Source organism: Danio aesculapii, chromosome 5, assembly GCF_903798145.1.
Source record: "Danio aesculapii chromosome 5, fDanAes4.1, whole genome shotgun sequence".
NCBI lineage: Eukaryota > Metazoa > Chordata > Actinopteri > Cypriniformes > Danionidae > Danio > Danio aesculapii.
The window spans coordinates 71,287,435-71,313,738 of NC_079439.1; the positions used below are offsets into that span (position 1 = coordinate 71,287,435).

The 26,304-nt window shown below is 35.5% G+C and overlaps 1 protein-coding gene across 1 annotated transcript; it reads left to right on the forward strand.

Moving 5' to 3' along the window:
* The first annotated feature begins 1,227 nt into the window (after positions 1–1,227).
* On the forward strand, positions 1,228–26,241 carry ythdc1 (YTH N6-methyladenosine RNA binding protein C1). Its single transcript, XM_056458847.1, has 16 exons — positions 1,228–1,431; positions 1,971–2,072; positions 5,439–5,737; positions 9,924–10,296; positions 10,422–10,475; positions 12,583–12,677; positions 12,753–12,861; positions 13,484–13,601; positions 13,695–13,779; positions 15,523–15,692; positions 19,769–19,848; positions 20,159–20,195; positions 20,278–20,317; positions 21,571–21,636; positions 22,048–22,206; positions 24,716–26,241. Exons 1-16 carry the CDS (start codon positions 1,404–1,406, stop codon positions 24,935–24,937), a joined length of 2,037 nt encoding a protein of 678 aa, XP_056314822.1. The 5' UTR covers positions 1,228–1,403; the 3' UTR covers positions 24,938–26,241.
* The last annotated feature ends 63 nt before the right edge of the window (positions 26,242–26,304 follow it).

Consider the following 26,304-nt stretch of genomic DNA (forward strand, 5'->3'; position numbering starts at 1 on the left):
GAATATTCCATATATGTAGGCCTGTCATGATAAGAAATTTTTGTTTTGCTGTCACAGAAATTGCTGCGATAAGAAATTATTGTCATTTTGAGATCATGTCATGTCACTGATTATATAATGATTATATAACAGCATAATAATGCAAATACCCATAGACACTTTAAAATGTTTAGCATTATTAAGGTTATTTAGTTTCTATAATATTATATATACTATTAAATGTCCTATTAGGTAAATGTCCAATTATAAACTTTGACACCGGTGAGTTAGAAGGTAAATGTCATTGTAAAATAGCTTTAACAATATTTGGATATTTGGAAATATATATTGCTATGGCAAAAATGATTGAGATCATCTCCAAGTATTGCACGATAAGTTAATATATTGATTATTGTGACAGGCCTACATATATGTAGCAATGTTTTACAAAATAAAGCAAATGAAACTCGAAATGAAAGTGGAATGGTTGCCAAGTATCAGCTGTATGCTTGTAAAGTATTTTACATCAGCTTTGAACACAATCAGAATGAAGGACCAGGACTATTCATTTTATAATGCTTTCTTAAGTCTACATGATCTATATTATTTAACTCATAGTGCTAATAAAATGTAAATATCTAATTGTAAAATAAAGCATTAATATTTATTTGTCTATATATTATTTTTATATATTTAATTATATCAAGCAGTCATAGATAATGTATGCACTCAAAAATTTTCTGAAAGTAGTTATCATTAGTTTGAAATAGTTTTGGTTGGGAAAACGCTGTTCTAAATTTTGGTTAAACATTGATTAAAAGTGGCTATTGAAACACATCTATTATGTTAAATCTATAATTTTTCACAGCACCACAACAAAAATATGTGGTGGGAAAACAGTGATTTGGATGTGGCCCACCAAGTCACACATTACATCACATTGCTGTGCTTTTGTCAAATATAATAAGTGCATTAAAAACCGTCATTAAACTTTATTGGGAGAAATGACGTCACAAACGGGACAGGCTTTGATTGGATGTGGGGATATTATAAGTTTCACACATTTCATTTGATATTTTATATGTACTAAACGATTTTCTAATGATCTAGGATATTTTTAAAACGTGTGTTTATTTATATTGACAAGTAGCTACAATAAATGACAAGGAAACTGACTTTGTCCGAAGCGTGTCGTCAATAACAAAGGCGTGTGATTTCCTCTGAGTATTTGGCAACCCTCATGCGGGAGAAAGACAATCCGCCATTTTGAAGCAGACGAATACACCGTGATCACAAAACATTTAGTGCTCTGTAAGATTTTCAGAAATAACTAATAATTAATCGTGTTATTAAAAACAGTGAGAGAGAGAGAGAAAAGCGAGAGGAGGGCCTTTAAAGGGTGTTAAATCCACGCGGGGCTCAAGATGTCCGTCGACAGGAGAGACGAGAAAGGTAAACGATCATTTTTGTGTCCACAGATTCACTAACAAAGGGTTTTGTTTGGTTATATAATAAATATCTAGACATTGCTTGCTAACCAAACTTTCAAAAAGTCACTCGCGTTGTTTTTACAAATATGTATTGCGGATGGGTTTTGCATAACATCTATAAGTAGTTAGCTTAGCATGATGCTAACGCATGTTTTCATGGAGGTTATTTGTTTATGTTAATCTATTTATGTGAGAAATGTCAGTTTGCTTTTATACAATGACAAATTATATTTATTTTTATTTGATTTATGTGTGTAAAGGATGTATTTGACGTTTAGATCTTATGTAGAACACATTATGTAACCTCATCAGGATCTGAAGTATAACAACAATGGATAGCTTTCTACTAACGTTAGAAAGGAATAACAGCATTTGCATGTTGTTTACATCGATGTCTTTCCGCGAGACGTTTCATAATTAACAGCACTTGTGTAAAAACATAGTATGTGTATATTGTGTCAATATCTAAAATGCGGTATTTTTGTGTGCTTGCTTCTCCAGACGGGGAACTCAATGTGCTGGAAGACATTTTGACTGATGCTCCTGACCAGGACGACGAGCTCTACAACCCTGAAAGTGAACATGATGTTAACGATAAAAAAGGTACAGCACTTTAAACTTTAAGCCAGATCAGGTTTTCTTTACTGCATCAACTTTAAACAAACTAATCTACGTTGCCACTTTGGAAATGTTTGGGTTTGTTAGTTTAGAAACGATTGGACCATTGTAAAGTTAATCCAATAGATTTACATGGAGTCAACACATTGACACAAGATGTTCTTCGACGACAACTGAGAGGATTTGTTTGGAAAACTACACATCTGTATGTATAGGTAAACAAAGCATTGATCTTGCTAAAATAATTGTTTAAGATTTAACGTGGGCTTAACATTTTTCAAAAAGTGATAATTTAATAGTCACTGTTGATTTGTACTGGATAAGTAACAATTGTTTTAATGGTTGACTAATAAAAGGGCTCCAGGCTAACATTTTTGTGCAGTAGCACAGTTTGCCAGCAAGTTGCTTTACTGTAACGTTAGACATTTTTTTCAAGCGAAAATGACGTCCTACTGAAACGTTTTTTGTCATATACCATGCCCAACAAAAGGGTACCCTTGGTAGTGGAAACGCAAGCCTGAAAAAGGTGACCCGTACCGTACTGTACCCGTCAGTGGAAACAAGCCACAAGTGAACCGTGCTCAGGCACACCTCTTCCAATCGGAGCCGGCCAACTGAATCACGCCTGAGCCCGATTCAGAGCACTCTCACTTCTCAAACAATCCAGGAAATGGGCTTGGGCACGGTTCGGTTAGCAATGTGTGAGTAGGCCCTAACAAGAAGATTTATTTCACTTGACTGACGTTATGAAGTGAGTTTAGAGTAAAAAAACATGTTAATTAATGTTATTTCTAACTGTTTACCATAAACATAGAGCTATAGTTCACTGAGAAGCGATGCAAACAGCTGTCATTCACAGAAGGATTTTTTTCTTTGATCATGTAAATCACCCAATTAAATCGACTGTGATTTTTGCATATCTGAAAACACATGCTTGAGCTCTTCTGCTGATTACAGAACCGTCTTTGCTGATGAAATGCACTCACATTTGCCTTTATATACAGCATTTTTCACAGAAAAAAATAAATGTATTCATAATCAACTTGACTTATTTCAGCTCATTGATTCATGTATTATTTTATTGTCTGATGACACATAAAGCTAAAATAAAAACAAAATATTGATATAAAAAGATCAAGTTCTGTCTAATATCATTGCTCCTGCTGCAGCCATGGTACAGAAGCAAAGTTCATTTTCTATTACTCCAGAATGTAAGTATAGTTCCTAGCTGTATCAGCCTAAAAAATATCAACTTTTCACTTTCCATCAGTCTTGGTGCACAATTAAACTACGAGTCATATTTTAAATAAGAAAATCTTCTGAACTTTTATTTTGAGTGAGTGAGTGAGATGCTAATGGTCCAATCCGATTCAATGACATGTGCTAAGCTAAAAGTGCTCCAGCCAGACCTGGCGATCGTCTAAATGGATTCAAAACTTGTACAAGACAGCTGTTTAACTGTGGGTGACTTGTAAAATTATGATATTTCTAAATGAGGTGAGTGTTCCACTTATGGATATTTCAGTGGCAAGTAGGGCTGTGCGACTAATCGAATTTGCAACATTGCGATTAGTTAATTGCAAGAGGCTGCAATATGAAATGTGTGTGTGTGTATATGTATGTGTGTGTGTATGTGTGTATATATATGTATATATATATGTATATATATATATATATATATATATATATGTATATGTGTATATATATATATGTATATGTGTATATATATATATATATATATATATATATATATATATATATATATATATATATATATATATATATAAATAAATAAATATATACACACACACACACGTGTACATATATATATATATATATATATATATATATATATATATATATATATATATATATATATATATATATATATATATATATATATATATATATATATATATATATATTAGGGGTGGGCGGTACACCGGTGTCATAGTCATCACCGGTGTGACATTGCGCCACGACATGGATTTTCTAATACCGTCAATACCGTAATAAATCAATTATGCGCCTTGAACGGCTGCATTTACATCAATAATAGCTAATTCTAAATAATAAGGCATTCAATTGCAACCATTTTGGTCGCATGAGCGCCCGAAATTTAATCTATGTGCCCTCATAATATATTTGGGAGCATTTGTGTGTCTGAATATAATGGTTGTAGTGCAATCTGATTTGATTTTCTCTAAAAACTTGTTGAATTGCTCTACCCTGCTGCTGTATTGGTTCATATTAGCTGTCAGTCACTCAATGCTTCCCGCTGTCAGATAACAGGGAGCTTTTGTTACTGCAGGAAATGCAAACGGCTGAAGAGTGGAAAGTGCACAGGTTTGCAAACCTCACCTAAAGTTATAATAATAATAATAATGGCGCAGATGACAGCGATCATGACATGAGGTAAATGTTGATCCGCCAGCTGAGATCAATCGAGTGTTTTCGGAGAAGGTGCCCAAATCTCGATGCGTTGCATTCACCGCGTGTTCAGTGCAAATGTCCGCTAAATATAAAATCTAACACTGTACACATCATCGTCAAAGAAACTCACCTTTACTAAGTTTACACTGAAACTACGGCTCATAACAAAGAGCGGAATTGCGCTGGTGGTCATCGCGAGAATCCTGCTCTGTCTGCTCATAAATTGGTGCGGCTGACTCGCCTGCTTTATTTCAGAAACACAGAGAAATGAAGATCAGCTCATAACGAGACTGAGCATTTAAAATGACCCAAACCAAAACTTTTAAAGAGTGATAGAAGTGAGACTTTCTTTTGTCCGTTCTTCCTTGAGATGTAGATTATTTTGCTATTGAAAGTAATACCATAATACCGTAATACCATAATATATATATATATATATATATATATATATATATATGGATGGATGGATGGATGGATTAATTAATTTTTATTTTATTTCTCCTGCCCAGAGCAAATGAGAATTGTGCAACTGAACTACGCCCACAATAAAAACAAAATAAAACAAATAGGAAAGCGCTGACAAGTGGGATTAGGGCATCTGCTGCTTCAGAAGCAATAATAGACAAATTAATATCAAAGGAAAAACAGCATTTGTAGTAATGGAATATGTTTCAAAAACACAGACACCGAACAAAAACAGGTCATTTTTAAGAGCTGTCGCAGAATTGTTGCCAGAGCTTACAGATTATTGAGCTGAAGCTTGACTGCAAAATTTAATCGTATATCCAATCGCAATATCTGTAAAAAAAATCGCAATTAGATATTTTCCCCAAATTGCACAGCCCTAGTCGAGAGTTTAAGTCCATATTTAGGTGAAAAGTGTTTCCACATTAACCAATTGCTTGCTTAACATCTCAGGGTCTAAAAGGAAGCATGAACGAGGGGATGGTCAGGATGCAAAGCGCCTGCGGGCTTCAGGACACAACACTAGACAACCAATGAAAAGAGCTGCTCCTTCTTCTGGGTCAAATGGTAAGAAGACCAGCAATCCCAGAGGAAGACATGCACCAGAAGACCTCTATGATGACAGAAAGAACCATTCTGGAAGAGGAGGTGCATCCCGGGCTGATCTGTCGAAAGGATATGGTGAGAAAGGCCTGTCCAGCAGCAGAGACACGCAGAGACGGATCAAACCATTGATGCCTGAGTTAACAGAGGTAAGACTATGCGTATGTCATTAAAGGGATAGTGCACCCATAAATAAAATACGTATCCTCTACTTGTTTCAAAACTGTTTGTTTCTTTTTATTGAAGACAAAATGAGATATTTAGAAAAATGATGGAAAGCAGCAACCATTGACTTTCATAGGGTGTTTTGTTCCTACTATTTATTGTCAATGGCTTTCACTTTCCAACATTCTTCAAAATATCTTGTTTTGTGTACAATAGGAAAATTAAACTCATTAAAGTTTGGAACCACTTGAGGGTTTAATGGTTTACTCACCATTGAGTTAACAGTCGGTAAGTAAATAATGATTTTTGCGTGAACTACCCCTTTAACTATTCCCAAAGGGAGGAAAAAACAAATTAACCAACGCCATTTGGTTTTAATGATGCATCGATATGGATTAATGCATGATTTTATTGACAAGTGATACAAATCTAGATTATTGATAACATGAATCATCAATATCTCCATACAAAATTTTCATAGGTACATTTATTTTGACATTGCACATCTTCACGCAAGTATTTCCGCCAAAACACACACATTTTTTGTTTACTCATTGTACTATCTTCTTGTGGTACAGATTACAGTGAAAGCTGTATGCAAACATGAAAGTTTGACCGATTTACTAAATAGGGTAAATTAGAGAGCGCAATCCCATTAAAGCACAGCTGTGAGTGTGAAGTTGCCAGTAATCTACTGACTGTGCAAGTTAAAGATCCTTTTCCTGATTTCTATAGCAAACAACCAGTAGAATGACTATTATAAAGGCAGATGGATTGTGTCATTTCTAATGCCCAAAAAAGATTTATACTTGGGCTAGCTGTTTGGAAATATTTTGTAGATCAGAATAGATGCAAACAAAATCCCTATTAGTAAGGGTTGCCAGTACAAGCTTAAATACTCAGGACAGAATTTGTAGTCCAAGAGAAAAAACATGGAATTGACAAAAGTGCTTTGATAAAACAAATCTGTTCGTATTAAAACAATTTATGTCGTTGAGTAGTTTTAGGGTTGGGTACCGAAGTATATTTATAACGCATATGTACCAATCAGTTTCAGATCAGATTTATTGTCAGAGTAAAGTAAAAAGTGAGGCCCTTTTTCTAATCCATTAAGCACAGTTTTTGCTAGAAAATGAAAATCATTGTGTAGTTTATTTTTACCGAAGGCCATGATTCTCGCTCATAAAATAATTACTTTATAGCTTCATTTTACATTCTTAGGTGATAAAAAAACACAGATGTTTTGGCACAATGCCTTCCTCAGTGTGTGACACAATACTCTCTCTCCACCCTTTTATCCTACAGTCAATCACATTACGTCATTAGTTAGGCATTAGTTATCTCATTTTCATTTCAATATACTGTAAGTTGCCACTCAAGTAATATTTCCCTTCACCTTTGAAAACATAATCTCCATTAAACAGGAAAATAACATATCAGTTATCCTCATTCACTTATTCATGTCTACATCAATACAATGAAATTCCGACAGTCCAAAACATTAAAAATACATTTTCATCTCATTATTTGTATCATTACATACTCAAAATCTATTATTCACAATGTTACAGCTTAACAAAAACCTGTTAAGGAAACACAGAAAAGTCCAATTGCTCATTTATTCCTCTTGAACACACAAAGCATGTAACGCTTCGAGTACAGACTGTCTGATGAAAACGTTACATGCTTTGTCAGCCTTTTTAATTGAATAAATTGGCGTTTTTGCAGATTTGGTGTTGCTACCTTTTTGAATATAGTTTTGCTGTTTGGCTGAGGACCCATTTAAAGTGATGTGCGTGCATTTGTGCATTTTTTTCAAAGTTTACTTCTACAATCTTGTTAACAATTATTAACAGTAGTTGTTCAAGAAAAGTAACTTTTAAAGGGATACTTCAATCATTCATTCTTTTTTTTTATCCTTCGGCAAAGTCCCCTTATGGCTTGTTTCCACTGACTGGTACAGTTCGGGTCTGTACGGGTCATCTTTATCAGGCTTGCTTTTCCACTACCAAGGGTACCCTTTTGGTGGGCGTGGTGTATGACAAAGTTTCAGTGGACGTCATTCTCGCTCGATGAAATGTCTACAATAAAGCTGTACAGGTCACTCTCATATCATATGAGAAGCACTTCTCACAAAACAGATGCTTCATACACATAAATGCTGTTTATTACTAACTTTTCTATGCACATGAGTTGATTATAATTGCAGATCAAAGACAGTGCGAAACAGCCTTCTGTAACGTCTGTAATTATATTAAATGACTAAATAAATGAACATATATAAACACATACAGCCCCTTACAGTCTCCGATATGTTACCAACTACAGAAGAACTACACACAGCAGACATTTCGTCCGTATTTAGGTTTAAAAACAACACAAAATATAGCCCACAGTCAGTGTAAACCTCTTATCTGTGTCTGTAATATTCAGCAGCACATGTAGCTTCTGTAAGAGAGTAACACCATCATTCCCAGTTCATATTAGTCCAAAAGGTGAAGATAATAGATATAGATGGTATTTTGTTCATGTTTGCTGAAAAATAATGTGCTCCTTTTTTCTGGCTTCTCCTTTGTTTCTTCACGCTTCACTCTCGCGTTTGTCAGTGTCTGACAGGATCGGGTTTCAAAAGCACGTCAATAATCAAGTGCACGTTATTATCCTCAGCTCAAGAAGTTTGTTATTTCAGATATAGACGTGTGGGGAACGCAAGCAAGAAAGCGAAACAGCTTGCGCTTCAAACTGTCTCGTAAAAAACTACCAGGCACAGGGTAGATTCTGCTCTACTCCATGGCTGTGTGGCTGTTCATCAAGACGACGACAAGATTTGTTTGAGAACGGATCGACCATGGCTCCTTGTGTATATGTAATTCCGCTGTAATCTCTTGCTGTGTATTTTAACCATGGCGGGTTTTTGTTTTCATTCTGGCTTGTTGCGTAAGCAAATGACGTATCTATGTAAACCAATAGCGTTCAGCTGCGCGTGTGGCTCCGCCTTTTGGTACCCTTTCTCGTGTTTGGTACCCTTTCGAAAGGGGGCCGAAAAAGTGGTACGGTTCGGTATGCCTTTTGACAGTGGAAAGGGCCATCAAAGTGTACCGTACCACCCAGTGGAAACGGGCCATTATTTATCAGGGGTTGCCCCAACGACCACCAACTATTCCAACATATATTTTACGCAGCAGATGCTCTTTCAGCCACAATCCAGTACTGGGAAACACCTGGATAGTTCACCCATAAATAAAAACCCTTCACTTGTTTAAAACCGGTTTGATTTTCTTTTCTCTGTTGAAAAACCAAAGAAGATATTTTGAAAAATGCTGACACCCGTTGACTTCCATAGAAAAAAATTCTGTGGAATTCCATGGGTCCTAGAAACCTTCATTCTTCAAAATATCATCTTTTGTGTTCAACAGAAGAAACAAATTAGTTTGAAATAAATAAGGCATAATAAATGAAATTTTATTTGTGTGAACTACCCCTTAACCAGTTCAAAAACAGTTTAAAAAAACAAACAAAAAATCATTTTATATAATTAAAGGTCCTGTAAAATTAAAATATTTTTTTTAGATGTTAGTTTCAGTCTGTTAGTTTTAAGGCTGTCTATAAGTTAGTGTGCTCCAAAACAGTGACGATTTTCATTTACCGTGTATTATGATAGGACAGTAGAGATTTCAGACAGGAAAGCATTGGGAGCAGAAAGAGGGGAAGGATCGGTAAAGGACCTCAAGCTGGGAATCAAACTCAGGTCGCCGCAAGCACGTCGGTGTTAAATGTCGGCGCACAATAACACTAGGCTATTGGCGCCAACTATACTTTAGTTTCTAATCAAATCTTCTGACCAATCAAATACTCTCTAGTATCTGACATGCCCCGCCCACTTCTCATTTGCTTTTCATTTCATGTGCTTGAGCTCAACCACTCTCAGACATTGGCAGAGTGATGATAAAAACAAAATGCTATTGGCTTATTTTTTAAAGGGGAGGAGCTACACCATTTCCCGCCCTCTCTTCATATTTCAGTTGAGATTACGTCAACCATCAATTAAAAAAACAAAAAAACAAAAAAAAAAAAAAGGAGCAATTCAATGCTCTTCATGTGACCTTTAAACATGTAAGCTACTCATCAAGTATGACGTGTAATGCATGCACTTTTCTTTTTATTTTGCAGAAGATGCGGAGAACCAGTGAGGAGAGTACAGGCAGAGCAAGTCGATCCTCCAGAGAAGAGGAGGCTCATTCAGAAGAATATGCCACCGGCAGCTCTGTGGCTTCATCTGAAGGAAACTGCTCAGACATTGAAGAGGAAGGAGCCATGCCGGAGGAAGGAGAAGAGAAGGAAGGAGAGGAGGAAGAAGAGGAAGAAGAGGGAGATGACGACGATGATGAAGAGGAAGAGTATGTATTGGAGGAAGAGGACGCTCATGAGGGAAATGAACAGAATGACTATGACACTCGCAGTGAGGCCAGTGACTCCCGCTCGGATTCGGTGTCTTTCTCAGATGGAGAGTCTGTGCATTCAGCATCAGGCTCAGACGCCTCAGGTATGAGCTAACAAAGAGTCTGCTTAGAAACTGCTTATCATCCCATTGCTCGCTCAAAAGGTGCAATATGTGAACAGCCCCTTAAACACTTCTATCTGAATGTCAAAGTGTGGTGTGTCTTTTAGGTTCTGAAAAGAAACATGAAAAACTGTCCTCTTCTGTCAGAGATGTGCGGAAGGGTAAGAACTTCACCCTCGCATCTGAATACACCCATATGTATTAACACTCATACATCATATGCATTGCTAAATGTTCACACACAGACATATGTTGTGTACGCATGGTTTCTGCTACATTCATTCTATACAAAAAAAAGTCAAATACTTACAAAAAAACTAAACTAAAGTGTTCTAATTTGCAGTCTTGCGTTTAGGGTTGGACTTTTGTGACGACAATTCTTTTACTAAAAAACTATTTAGGATATTTTGTTGGGAATGAGGGATTTCTTTCAAATTTATGAATTTTTTTTTCCCCACGCTGCATTTCAAGATTCAACATCGCTGGCCTCAAAATTGAGTAAAATATGCATACCAGGTTCAAGATGATATAAATAGGAAATTATGATTTGGAAATGAGCAAAAGAAATCTGATTAGGGTTTAGAGTCTGATCAAATTTTATTCAGCTTTGAAATGCATTGTTTTTATAATCAGGGTTTCCGCGGGGTCTTAAAGTCTAAAATTTAAAAATGGAAATTTTAGGCCTTAAAATGTCTTCAATGCACTGTTCTAGGTCTTAAATATTTTTGCACAGGTCTTATTTTTCCAATGTTTATGTAACGCTACATCTAATGCTCATTTAAATTCTTTTTGTTGTTGTTGCTTGGTTTTCGTGGTGTTGTAGTTCTTTATTTTACTAGTCCTAATTTAATTTGCAGTATTACAGCTACAAATGAGATCAACATGCAATCGCCAATCAGCTTTCTGTTATTGAACTCAGTTCGCGCGGCGAATGTGACGTCATCGCTGTGTTTGTGGAGGTTCGCTTTGGGTGAGCGCGACATGATTTTGGCTGGCGGAGCTCATGACATTTTTTGAGACTCGGGTGAAGAGTTTGCCCGGCGCTGCGTTTGATTTCAGTTGAATATGAAACGCTTTGAAAAGATTTTGTGTGAAACAGGTATGTCTATACAGACATCTTTATGATCTGTCCATGCGTGATCATAGGAGGAACCAGATGACCAATAATTCTTGGCTAGAAATTGCAACAGCCGTGGGAAAGGAGGAAAGTTTTTGTAAAAGTTTGGAAAAACCTGAGGGATATGTTTGTTAAAACAAACAAAAAAAAGAGGCCATGGCAAAAGTGGAGACCCAGGTGGTTTTAATATTACAGAATATGTTTTTCCAGCAGTCATAGGTTTTACACTGATGTATATATTACAATTTTGAATTTAAAACAATGTAATAGCAACAAACTAAAATTAAGTAACAAATTATTTCTTTGATGACTGGAGAGGAATATATGAACCTATCGGTTTACAACTTAGTGATGCCCAACTTCTAGGCTTTATTGGTGAAAATGGTCAGGAATGTTGGACCATTATTGCCTTTTTAGCTTATAAGTAGAGGACAGAAACTAGCCAGACAGTAATGTGTGAATTGTTGTGTGGGCAAAAATAAAAATAAGCGTCAGTATTTTTTAGTGAGTCTACTTTTTTATTGCTTTTATTCTTGCCATAATAAAAAATACTATTGTGGAGCAACCAAAGTTCTGTTGCCATTAATATTTATCTTTAATAGGTAGAACTGTCTGAGATATGAACAAAAGCGAGTGATGCATCAAAGTTTGATTTAAAAAATCTTGAATGGTTATAAAAATCCTTATAATCTTTATAAAAATGATAAAAAAAACAATTAGTTTAAAAATCTTTAATGATATGGCGTAGTTCCGGAAACGTACTACTTCTCTGTTTATCCGTCTGACTTTACGGTGGGTTTCTTTTGACCGCCCCCTGTCATTTCAAAGAATATCACAATGGCAAACGTGTCAAGTATAAAAGCCTCGTCCGTTTCGTGATGTGCGCAATGTGGCGCGAGCCTTAAGATGTTAGTTTGTTTTTTCAGTAGCTAAATGGTGCGTCTAACCTGTCTTCAGTACTGTTCAATTTGAATACATTTATTTTACCACTAATGTAGTGATTTTGTATTTTCTCTATGTGTATGTGTGTTTTTCATATTGTGATATAGGTCTTAAATTGAATACTTAATGGTCTTAAAAAGTCTTAAATTTGACATTATGATATCTGCAGAAACCCTGTTATAATGTCTCTTGTCTTTTTTTTATTAAAGATCGGATCAACAAGCTGAAGCACATCTTGAGAGAGGCCAGGTTTTTTCTCATTAAGAGCAACAATCATGAGAACGTTTCTCTGGCTAAAGCAAAGGTGTGTAGAGTTTGAGCAAACGTGCATTTAATGGAAGCTTTACTCAATTAATATGGCATCTTTATCTCTCCACAGGGCGTGTGGTCCACTCTGCCTGTCAACGAGAAAAAACTCAATGCTGCTTTTCGCGCTGCTCGAAGTGTTGTGCTCGTTTTTTCAGTTCGAGAGAGTGGAAAATTTCAAGGTGCGTTAAAAAAAAAACATGCACCAGATACATTGTTGTTCATTTAAAGCATAGGTCTCGAACTCGATTCCTGGAGGGCCGCAGCTCTGCACAGTTTTGCTTTAACACTTATCAAACACAGCTGATCCAACTAATCAAAGGCGCTCAAGACACTAGTACTCGTGAACACCTTGATTAGTTGCATTAGCTGTGTTTGACTAGAGTTGGAGCAAAACTGTGCAGAGCTGCGGCCCTCTAGGAATTGAGTTTGAGACCTATGACTTAAAGGCAGAGTATGTCGTTTTACCACTAGAGGGCATGTATTCACAACAAATAAAGGCGTAGTTTAATGATGTCATTATAAAAGTCATCAAAATATATAACATTATTTTTAGTGGTTTTGGGATATTTTAATGAAAACATCCTGCATATTGAGCCTTTAACTATAGACTTTAATGACTTTGGAATTTTACAGTACGTTGATTTTATTAAGAACCTGCTGCCAAAGTTGAATTCAAGTCCACATTTAATTATTAAAAAAAACTGTACATATAAATTAAATGTTCCTTTTTACTGAACAACTATGAATTAATTTCACATGGCTTGATTTCTGTTCACATACTGCTTTGTGTTTATATTTCAGGTTTTGCACGACTGTCTTCGGAGTCTCATCATGGTGGATCTCCCATACACTGGGTTTTGCCAGCAGGCATGAATGCCAAGATGCTTGGAGGAGTCTTCAAAATTGACTGGATTTGCAGGTATAAAATCAAGAAGAACATATTCACATCTGACTTTTGTCTGTTGTTTACTATTATTGATTTATTGGGGTTTGTTTTTTATTCTGCTTGAAGGCGGGAATTACCTTTCACCAAAACAGCTCACCTTTCTAACCCGTGGAATGAGCACAAGCCGGTGAAGATTGGACGTGACGGACAGGTTAGCTGTTTTAACTTCTTTCATAACCAAAGTGTGTACATTTCACATTTCAGCGGGACAATTAAGGCTATTAAATTGCAAATATAAATAAGCAAAGCTGCGATTGTCATGCACATCTTGTCAGGAAAGCAGGGTTTTTGTGATCAGTAATAAATAAACCGAAAGCCAGAGGGCGTTCTTGTGTGAACTTCAATTATGCTATGAAGATTAGATTACAGAAGTGCAAACTTTTCAGTGTGTTTACAGTTTTCAGCTTGAAATAGATCATTCACATGAATCTGCAATAAAGAATATGGGGAGGGTGGGTCTAATTATAAAGGTTAAATATAAATATCTGACTTTTTAATAAATAAGACCCTTGTCAGGTTCATGTTGGCCTCCCACTATCCCATTTTATCTATGTAGTTTATTAGAATATTATGTCTTTTTTATTTGTACAGGAACAATGTACAACATGATATGTTGTGCTAGAGTTAGCTGTAAAGGTCATTTGCATCTGAAGTCCCAAGGTTTCCTTCATCTAGGCAAATCTAGTTTGGCACAGAAATAGAAATAAAGATGAATTGAATTTAGCCTCATCAGTTAAACAACAGCTGCCAGTCAAATTGATTGGTCAATTAGTTTATATTAGCAAATGCTATTTTTTTCCCATGTTCTATTTAGTTTATTAAAATATTGTTATGTTTTTCTTTTGGCTTTTCTTTATTTCACTTATTTGGACAGTGGCAATGTACAGCATGACATGTGCCAGAGTTAGCTAGAAATCTAATGTAAGACCACCCTTACTTTGTTCTTTACCCTGCTGTTTTTGTTCAATATTTTTATTTTAGTTATTTATTTTTTCTCCTTAAGCATTGTAAGCTCTCAGATATCGTAAGTTACAGAATTATATTTTGAAATGTTTAGGAAGTCAGATGAACAAATTTCTGTCATGTGTAATTATGTAATACATGCATAATTCTGTATTATAACCTGTGGAACTCCTTGACACAAAAAATAAAGATGTATTGAATTTAGCCTCATAGATAAACAAAAAAGAAAAGGCTGCAAGATATTGGGGGAAAAAGCCAAAAACAATTGCGATTATTTGTTAATTTTTTTTTTTGCATTTTTATATATTATGATATGAATATAATCTCACAAGATGACTTGAGTAACTGTATTTGGAAAGAATTCATAATTTTACATTGATTGGGATGATTTTGTAGCGGAGTGCACCTGCCTAAAATATATAAAATTAAAAATATACAAAACAAGCACAGATGAAAGCAGAACAAAGATGGAAATAAACATTAAATAAACATTGCTTCATGGTTTTCAGTGAAGTCTAAAAGCATTGAGGTTCAGAAATACAATAATCAATTGTAAATTAACACCAATTAGTCCTCATTTTAAAAATAAACACAATTCGTCTGTTAAAGAATAATTTCTTGTGCCTAAATGGTTTAAATTGGCTTGAAATCTTAGTCACAGGCCTTGACCACATCAAAATGAAAATCTTTCACACTATTAGGTTACCTCGTGTTGCAGTAATCCCAACATGGCATTGTAGATCCTGCTAAGTGATTATTGCAGATTTGCACGTTGTGATATCGATGCTTAAATGTTATATATTATGCATCCCTAATCCGAATGCGGTCGTATTGATTGGTCAAATTGTTCATATCAACGAACGCTAATTTTCTCTTTTCTTCTTCTCTGTGCCATGTGATGGGTGGGACCTCTGCGAACGGCCGTCTGCAGGAGATTGAACCAGAGTGCGGGACGGAGCTCTGCATGCTCTTCCCCCACGATGAGAGCATTGATTTGTATCAGGTCATTCACAAAATGCGCCACAAGAGGAGGATGCACTCAGAGCCTCGATCTCGGGGCCGACTGCCCCACAGAGAGCCCGTCCCTCGGGACATGGGAAGGTTAGAAATGTTCTTTGGACTGCTAGTGCGCACTTGTGTCCCTGTCACCTGATACCAAGGGAGCAAGTGTGTGTTTTCGGTTATTTTTCCACCTTCGCCTTCATCAGAGAGGGTCAGAGAAGAGAACCACGAGCCAAGCCCACCAGAGCAGACCGGGACCGGCTGCGGCACTGTTTTTTTTTTTTTTTTTTGTGGGGGAAAAAAGTCACTGCGTAAATCATCCGCTGCTAATAATATTCATGGTTAATAATGGGAGTTGAAATGGTGTAATTTGATATCTATATTTATATATACATGTTAAATGCTAACAACTTAAGCCTCAGAAATGGTTGTGTAGTCTTTCCATAGATGAGACTGTTTAAATTTGTTCCCAAAGCCTTTTCTTGCAGGAGTGTCCGTGGGGGATAGAGCCAGTCAAATTTGGGACTCTTTTTAAAAGGAGCCTTTATAATTAAACAGAAGATGATGGCACATCGATTTTGAGGGGCAGAAAGCAGTCGTTGGTTTAAAAAGAGCGTTCAAGAGGAGCGTGCTTTGGGACTTCTTTGCAGAAAAAAAAATGTGCTTGAGGATGTAGATATTGATTGAAGTGTGCATTGGGGTGTAGCGTCAAACGGCATGAAAACAGAGAGGGAAAGACAGGGAGGGAAGGAGGAAAATAAATAAATTCTTCTGCAGTGCTGCCCGGAGGGGTTAGCCGTCCCGTTTGCAGTGCTAATGGACTCAGATCACAACAGGGACTGTCCCTATAGAGCGCTGCTTTACATGAACTCAAAAATGGCCCTCAAAAAAGGACTCATCCTTGTTTTTGTTTTTTTGCATTGCCCCAACTGATGGACTCCAATTGGGATGCATTACAGTGTTTACACGTCCCTTCCCTTTCCCCACCCTCTATCTTACAAAAAAAAGCCCCTTGCTCAATCGCTGGGATGCTCCTGCTGGTGGTAGGTAGGCGGTTTGGACTAAAGCTGGTGTAAAATGATGCCTCCACCCTTCCCTTCTTCTGTGTTTCTCTGAGCCCTCCATGGACTGAGTACCCCAAGAGAAGGGTTATTTCCAGAGGTCTGGATCTTCTCTTGGTCGTTTTTGGTTTGCTTTGCAATGGACTGCACCACTCCTTATCACTCCCCCCTTCTTCTGCTTTACCGAGCCCACCCATTTTAAAAAAAAAGTGTTAAAAAAGCATAAGATGGACTTTTATATGAACTTTTACTCTTTAAAGTATTTGCCAGCGTTAGCAGTCACAAAACTACAAGAATGCGGTATGTCACACTCTCAACCAGATCTTACTGTTCTCCACTATAGATACTGTTTTGTTTTTCTTCACACATTGGGTTTCTTACCTTTGGTTTAGTATGACATTTTCACTAAGGGCACCTGTTTATTTAATATATGTGTGATTTATATTAGTGTAGTATTGCAAGACATCAGAAGTGTCCATCATGACACTATTGAGGGGTGCTTATTTATTTATTAGTTCACAATACAAGAAAAGCTACACAGTTTTTATCCAATTCTGAGCAGAGCTCTATGGTTGTGTGTGTGTGAGAGCATGCATGTGAACATACTCGATTGTCTTCATGAAATAGTAGCAGCTTTGACTGATATACGCATATTTTGTAATAATAATGACACATTACGTGCTTGTTATAAATTAATCATTCGCATATTGGAAAAATGTTTAACTCAAACTTTCAAAGACGTTCATAATAGTTTAACTGTCTGTTTTGTTGTACTTTGAGGTCAACAGAGAACATTGACTTTAACCTAAACGTATATGTTTTATAGGAACGTTAAAATAATATATAAATGTAAGATGAAAACAAACTGAGGCAATACTATTAATGTAAAATAATAGATATTTAGGTTATGAAAATGACTACATCACATTAATAAAAGTAAATTATTCATGAACTATAATGGTAAATAAAGGAAATTATATCTCTGAAAGTAAAATATTCTTCAAAAACTTTATTCAGTAATTTTGAAGTGATTTTTTATTTTATTTTATTTTTTTTAACACTCTTAATCCAAATAGAGTTTGAGTATTTAGTGCAAATAAATTGCAAAAGCATAAAATAATTTATCTGCAATGTGCTTATTTTTTTTGCCATGATGCATATTGAAAAATGCATATAGCATATTTTAAGTTAAGTTAAGTTTATTTACAAATTAATTTTGAGAGGATCATGTGCTTATGATTGTCCACAACTGGTCCCACATTAGCTTTTGCTTGATTGACCAATCAGACGATTACTAACTCACCATAAATAACCAGAGTTTCTTATCTCAGTATCTTCATCTTGAAGAATCCCCCTTGTCTAGATTGGCCCAGTGATTAGCACTGTTGCCTCACAGCAAGAATGTCACTGGTTAAAAGTACTTATTGGACCAGTCGATGTTACTTCTGCTTAGTTTGTTCTCTCCATGCTCGCGAGGGTTACTCCCAGGTTCCCCTGGGTTTCCTCCCACAGTCCAAAGACACACAATATAAGTTATTTGACCATACCAAATTGGCACTATAGACAAGCTCTTAGTAAACAATATAGCTATCTCTATAATCTGTCATTAGCCATTAACACCTGAGCTCAAACTCCCCTCTCGCCCTGCTAACAGGAGGGAGCCCAGGGCTCGAGGATCTTATAAGCTCTCCCCCGGAACAACATGCCAAACAAGCTTTATTATCAATCATCAGCTAAGTGTGAACTTGAATTTGAAAATCTGAAATGGGATTGAACCTAGTCAAACAAAAGGATTTAGATCATTATATTATTATATTTATACATTATATTTAATGCATTATATTAAGTGCTTTCTTGCAGATTAGCAATGGTTTGTCATTTCTCTGTTGACTTTAAAAAGAGCAAAAATGAGTCAAATGATCAGGGTAGTGGCTTATAGGGGTCACCTTTCTCCTCCACAGGTGTGCGGATCAGTTTTCACATTTGAATGCATTGAATTGTTGAACTGTAGAGCTCTGCTGAGGATTGAACAGAGAAAGACAACAAATAAAGCCTGTTCTGGCTTCAGTATAAGATGAGCTCTAGCAACATTATTTGTGGCATTGTGTTGATTTTTGTATTTTACGTAACACTTTAGCTCCCAATTCATGATATTAACAAGTTTAACTAGCACTGCTAGCTTAATAAACTGTTTATTAATAGTTAGTAAGGTAGAGGTTGGGTTTAGGTTTTGTGTAGGGATTAGGGATGTAGAATAAGATCATACTTTATCCCCCGGTTTCACAAGGATTAAGGCTAGTCAAGATTAAATTGGATGTTTGAGCTGTCTCAACTCAAAATAACTTGCGGTGAGATGTCTTTAAATTCGTCAGTGTCATTTTTATGTCTCCAGGTGCACTCCTGTAATATATTTAGTAAGGCCATTTTTATAAATGTGGCCTAAATAGCCTAATTTAACTAAGCCCTAGTCTTGGCTTAATCTAAGCACTGTTTGGCCTTTAACTGCTAATGAACATCTTAATAATACGCAGGTAATAAGACAGTATTTAATAGCATGCATTGTAACCATTTTTTGCATGGTTAAAAATGTCTGCTCTGCATGCTTTATAATATCAAGGTAAAATCTTTACTGTCCCGTAGTCACATTCAATAAGCTAAGTATCGTTCTTGTATGATTTTACACCCTAAACAGCATTCAAATGTATATTTTTAAACCAGATCATTTACATGACCCCAATCAAAATAATCATAACCTGAATAAATTGTGACCCAGCCCTAATCAACACTATGCCACAAATGCAGTAACTAGATTACTTTATATTCTGGAAAATAGGATATATAGTGTTATATAAAAACACTAGGGTAGATTTGTGTGAATATACAGCACTTGCATAGAAACGTTTGACTTAATGTGTCATGCAATTTAGGTACTCACTAATCAATGCTATTAACATAAACTGAAATGTGATTTATGAGGTGAGAAAGAAATCTGCTAAAGTATGTAATCCTGTACCCACATACACACTGATGACTGATCATGATGAGTGCTACTGTTTGTATGGTTCATGTCTGTTTCATTGCCGTCTTTCACATGAATGTACCTGATTTACGTAGGCGTCGTCCGGAGGAATATGACATGCACAACCGGAAGCGGCCGAGGATTGATTACACCCCAGAATTCCCTCAGAGACCAGGTCAATATACGCAATCCTCTGCTTTCTGAATGAAGGACACCAAAAATGATTTGAGACTAATTACTTTAGACTAAGAACCATATATGCTAACTTCAGTGATGATGATTATAATATATATATATATTTCAAATCATGAACGTACAAAAGTCTTATTTGAACTCTCCATTGGGTGCTCTCTAATGGATTAAAGATGATATACTTGGTAGTTTATAGGTATTAGCATTAATGTTTTTTAAATTGAGTCTTCATGGAGGTTTTGTGTTATGATTTATGTCATTGGCGAAATCTCTCATATTTACTGTCTGTTTAGGTTTTATGCAAGATCCCCGCAATCCACCTGTGGACAGGTTGGTTGTCTTGTCTTTTACTTGAAAATGGGGCTTGTATCATAGCTTTATGGCAAGTTATAATAACATTGTGTCTTTCCAGGCGCTTCACTGGCGTTAGGAGAGACGTGTTTCTTAATGGAGTAAGTTATTATTATTATTATTATTATTTATTTATTTTTTATTATTATTATTTTTTTTATGGATGTGAAATGCTATTTGTTGGTCATTTTATTCATCTCTTTATCTATTAAATTAAGTGTTTTTCACTGTCCCAGCTGAAAAAAAGGGAATACGATATAGCTGTTTTGATTGGTTTTACTGATGCAACTGTGCAGTCTAATCAATAAGTCACTAAAACAAACACCATGGGACAGATGAGAACAGACACTTCAAGTTTTGCTGATCAGTGTTAAAAAATTATCTTTTTTTTAATTTTTTTTTTTTGGCAAAAAAATCATTCGAGTATTAAGTAAAGATCATGTTTCCATGAAGACATGCAAGTATGTGTGTGTTAGTTTATTTTTATTTATTTGATTGGTATTTTATCATATATTAAATTAATTTATTTATTTTAGTTATTGGTTGATTTTTTATTTTATTTTATTTTAGTTATTTTTTTATTTATTTTATTTTATTTACTTTGTTTTATTTAAATTATTTTTTATTTACTTATTTATTTTAGTTATTTCATTTATTTTAATTATTTTATATTATTTATTATTTATATTATTTTTATTCATTAGGTAATTGCTTTAGTTTATTTATTTAGTTATTTATTTTAGTTTAGTTATTTATTTTATTTATATAATTTTTTAGTTAGATTATAAATTTATTTATTTTAGTTATTTTATTTGTTTTGTTTTATTTTTTATTTTATTTTACTTTTATTTATATTTATTTTAATTATTTTGTTTATTTATTATATATATATATTTTTTGTTATTTTATGTTTTTATTTTTGTTATTTTCTTTTATTTTTTTTGTTTTGGTTATGCACATTAAGAACCTAATTTAGACAACTTTAAAGGTGATTTTCTCAATATTTACAAGATTCAAGATTACAGCTTTCCAGATTTCTCAAGATTACAGCTTTTACTAAATATTAGCCAATCATAACAAATCATACATCACTGGAAATCTTATTCAGCTTTTTCAGATGATTTATAAATCTCAGTTTATGAAAATTGACCTTTATGACTGGTTTATTTATTTACTTTATTTATTTATTTGTTATTATTATTGTTTTTCTTTAGGAAATTAGGCAATTATTAGAAACTAAAAACCCAAACCAAATATAGAGATGTTTGGCCAGGATGTGTCTCGTAGAAATTGGCATGCATCAAACAAACCATGTAATAAAGTTAATAATCATGCTCAACATTTTGTTTTTTAGTCCTACAACGACTACATGAGAGAATTCCATCACAACATTGGGCCTCCACCACCATGGCAAGGAATGGTAGGATTGACTGAATTATATAAATAAAGCAAAATTCGATGTGTGTTTTGGTTCAGTTGTGATCATGATTTGGGTTTACGTTGTACAAAATAAAGCGAAATCCCTATTGTAACACTCAAATTCCATTTAGAAATGCCATACATCAGCATATAAACTACCATTTACAGTATTTAAAAGAAGTTCTTTTCAAGCCTGTGTATTTCCATTTCAGTCTTAGAGTTTTAATGTAGTCTTTTGTCATTGATTATTGGTATTAATGATAGCGTATTAATTTTGGCTTCTATCATGCCAAATTCTTCCTCAAATGTGGACTTTCACTTTAGTCTCCATTTAAGCTGACTGTAAATATATTGGTTTTGGTTTCTCCAATAACATGCAGCACACTAACACACTAATATGTTTGATCTGAAGGCCCCGTACCCTGGTATGGAGCATCCTCCTCAGCACCCGTATTACCAGCACCACCCTCCTCCACCCCAGGCCCACCCGCCCTACTCTGGACACCACCCCATGCCCCATGATGCCCGCTTCAGGGAAAAGAGGGTCGTCCGCTCTTTCGCCTCCAGTTTGGTAATGTTATGCCTCTTAAAACACACTCAGACACTGCCTGTGATGCATCAAATATGAGTGATGTTAAATATGTGATATAAAGCTGCATATCAGTTGTACTACTGCTTCTGATATGCTTGATGAAGCTTTACATTTATTTTAGTATTATCTTTTTTTTATTTTAATTATTTTTTATTTATTAATAAATAAATCTAAAGTAATGACCTCAAAAAAAAGATTAATAACCGCTAATGTGAATTATGTTCTACTTCTGACTGCTACATATTATAGTTTTTATAATATGGTATTACTGTATATAATATAGTAAAAAATATTAACGTTATAGTGAATTATACATGTTATAAATTTAGTAATTTTGTAAAATGTTTCATTTATATAATTATTTATAAACAAGACCTCACTTTGTACTTATCATGTGACAATTTATTATATATATATATATATATATATATATATATATATGTATGTATGTATGTATGTGTGTGTGTGTGTGTATATATATATATATATATATATATATATATATATATATATATATATATATATATATATATATATATATATATATATATATATATATATATATATATATATATAAAGCCCAATATGTCAGCAATGTCCACTTTTTAAAATGTTAGTAAATTATAAAAATGTGAATTCAAAGGGATAGTTCACCCGAAAATGAAAATTTGTCATTATTTTCTCTTGTTACAAACCTTTAAGAGTTTCTTCTGATGAGCACAAAATTTGTTTAGTTTTTATGTTAAAAACCGGTAACCATTGACTTCCATTGTATTTGTTTTTCCTACTCTGGAAGTCGATGGTTACCGGTTTTCAGCTTATAAATTATCTTCTTTAGTGTTCAACAGGAGTTTTAACCACTGAAGGGAAATTAAATAGTGAGTAAATATAATTTTTGGGGTGAATTATCCCTTTAAATCAGTGTTTTTCAGCCACGTTCCTGGAGGAGCACCAGCTCTGCACATTTTCCATGTCTCCTTAACTAAACACACCTCATTCAGATCATCAGCTCATTAGCAGAGACTGAAAGACCTGTAATGGGTGTGAGAGACAAAGGAGACATCCAAAGCATGCAGTGCTGGTGGTTCTCCAGGAACGTGGTTGAGAAACACTGATTTAAATAATAATAATAAAAAATGGAGACAGACACCAGAATTATTTGTAAATATAACATGGCAAGACACGATTACACTCACTGGCCACTTTATTAGGTACAACTTACTAGTACCGGGTTGGGCCCCCTTTTGTCTTCATAACTGCCTTAATCCTTTGTGACGTGGATTCAACAAGCTACTGGAAATATTCCTCTGAGATTTTGCTCCATACTGACATGATAGCATCACACAGATGCGGCAGATTTGTCGGCTGCACATCCATGATGAGAATATCCAGTTCCACCACATCCCAAAAGTGCTCTATTGGATTGAGTTCTGGTGACTGTGGTGGCCATTTGAGTACAGTGAACTCATTGTCATGTTCTAGAAACCAGTCTGAGATGATTAACGCTTTATGACATGATGTGTTATCAGAAGATGAGTACGCTGTGGTCATAAAGGCATGGACATGGTCAGCAGCAATACTCAGGTAGGCTGTGGTGTTGACATGATGCTCAATTGGTAGTAATGAGCCCAAAGTGTGCCAAGAAAATATCCCCCACACCATTACACCACCAACCGTTGATACAAGGCAGTATGGATCTATGGTTTCATGTTGTTGATGCCAAATTCTGACCCGACCATCCGAATGTCACAGCAGAAATGGAGACTCATCAGACCAGGCAACGTTTCTCCAATCTTCTATTGTCCAGTTTTGGTGAGCCTGTGTGAAATGTAGCCTCAGTTTCCTGTTCTTAGCTGACAGGAGTGGCACCCGGTGTGGTCTTCTGCTGCTGTAGCCCATCCTCCTCAAGATTGGACGTGTTGTGTGTTCAGAGATGCTCTTCTGCAGACCTCGTTGTAACGAGTGCTTATTTGAGTTACTGTTTTCTTTCTATCAGCTGGAACCAGTCTGGCCATTCTCCTCTGACCTCTGGCATCAACCAGGCATTTGCGCCCACAGAACTGCCGCTCACTGGATATTTCCTCTTTTTCAGACCATTCTCTGTAAACCCTAGAGATGGTTGTGCGTGAAAATCCCAGTAGATCAGCAGTTTCTGAAATACTCTGACCAGCCCGTCTGGCACCAACCAACCATGCCACGTTCAGAGTCACTTAAATCCCCTTTCTTCCCCATTCTGATGCTTGCTTTGAACTGCAGCAGATCGTCTTGATCATGTCTACATGCCTAAATGCATTGAGTTGCTGCCATGTGATTGGCTGATTAGAAATTTGCATAAACGAGCAGTTGGACAGGTGTACCTAATAAAGTGGCCGGAGAGTGTATTTCACTGTCATTTATTTAGCTGCTTCTAGATTTTGAGACTGAGTGATGTGATTATGTTGATGTTCAGTATGCTCATTCTTTTGCATTCATTTTTTTTTTTTCCTAGCATGATTACGATATGCGCGTGGATGATTTTCTGAGGCGAACGCAGGCAGTGGTGAGCGGACGCAGAAGCAGACCGCGGGAACGGGACCGTCAGAGAGAGCGGGACCGGCCCCGAGACGGACGGAGAGACCGAGAGCGAGAGCGCGGACGGGAGCGGGACCGCGAGAGAGAGAGAATTCGAGACCGCGAGAGAGAAAAGGAGAGGGGCCGATACCGGAGATAGGGGGAAAACACTTCATTTTTATTCCCTTTTTTATTATTCATTTTGTAGATAGTGTTTTTCATTTATCTGTTTTTTTTATACAAATAGTAGTTAAAGGGATAGTTCACCCCCAAAAAAACTCTTCATTTACTTGTTTCAAACCTTCAGTGGAAGATATTTTGAAGAATGCTGAAAATCGGTAACCATTGACTTCCATTGTAGGTAAAGCAAATACTGTGGAAGACGATGGCTGCTGGTTTTTCCGCTTATAAAATAGCTGTTTTTGTGTTTAACAGAGGTAAAGGTGCAAAAAAAAATGCTCTTACTTAGATTTTTAGTCGTTTCTAGTCCAAATATCTACAAATTCAATCAAGAAGCATTTTCTAGACAAGCAAAAAAAAGTCGTTTTAATAAATATTAAGTGAGTTTTTCCCCTTAAAACAGGCTAAATACTCTACTAATGGGGTAAATAAAATAATCTGATCTCCAAATGAAGAAAGTGATTCTTTTATTTACACCATTAGCTGATTATTGAGCTTGTTTTAAGAAAAAACTCACTTAAATTTGGCACATTTCTTAAAACAAGACATTTTTTGCTCGTCTAGAAAATGCTTAAGAATATTAAGATATTTTGCCTTGTTTACAGTCCAAATATCTAAGTAAGAGAAGCAGTTTTTGCAGTGTAACCTCTTGAGGGAAAGTAAATCATGAGTAAATATTCATTTTTGCGTGAACTAACCCCTTTAATGTTTATGAGTAAGCTGAACTGAACATTACTGGGCATTTTTTTGTTTTGTTTTTTCCTCCATCCCATGCCGTTGTTAGCATCATGCATGCAGTGCGTTCAAATTTAATAACTGTGAAACCAAAAATCATTTTTACCCTCTTTTTATTTCCCATTTTAACCATCGGTTCTGTGTAGTTCAGCATTGAGAGCTGCTTTATCCTGTTTGTTTCTCTCTCTCTCTCGTGAACCGACTGTTCCTCACGTGGCTGTTGCAGATTTTAGGTGTCCGCTAACTCTGCTCCTGTCTTTGTGATTTCTGTTGTACATTTAAGTGAGGTCATGGCTGCCGGTATTTTAGGCACTGCTAAATATGACTCTTGTATCAAGTACGTTTCTTTAGCTTTGTCTGAAGCTGAGCTTGTTTTCTAGTGTTTTTTTTGGGGGGTGGGAAATGGAGTAAGATATTCCCACACCTCCTGCTTCTTCTTCTGTCCTGTGAAAGGATTAAATGTCATGAAGGTTACTTTGGCCGTTTGTTGTCGGATACTGTGTGGATACGTTTTGTACAAAACAGAAAAATAAAAGGAAGTGAATTGCTTGTGTTTTGTTTTTGTGACTAGAGTATTTACAGATTAAGAAGTTTTGTATTTAAATATAGAAG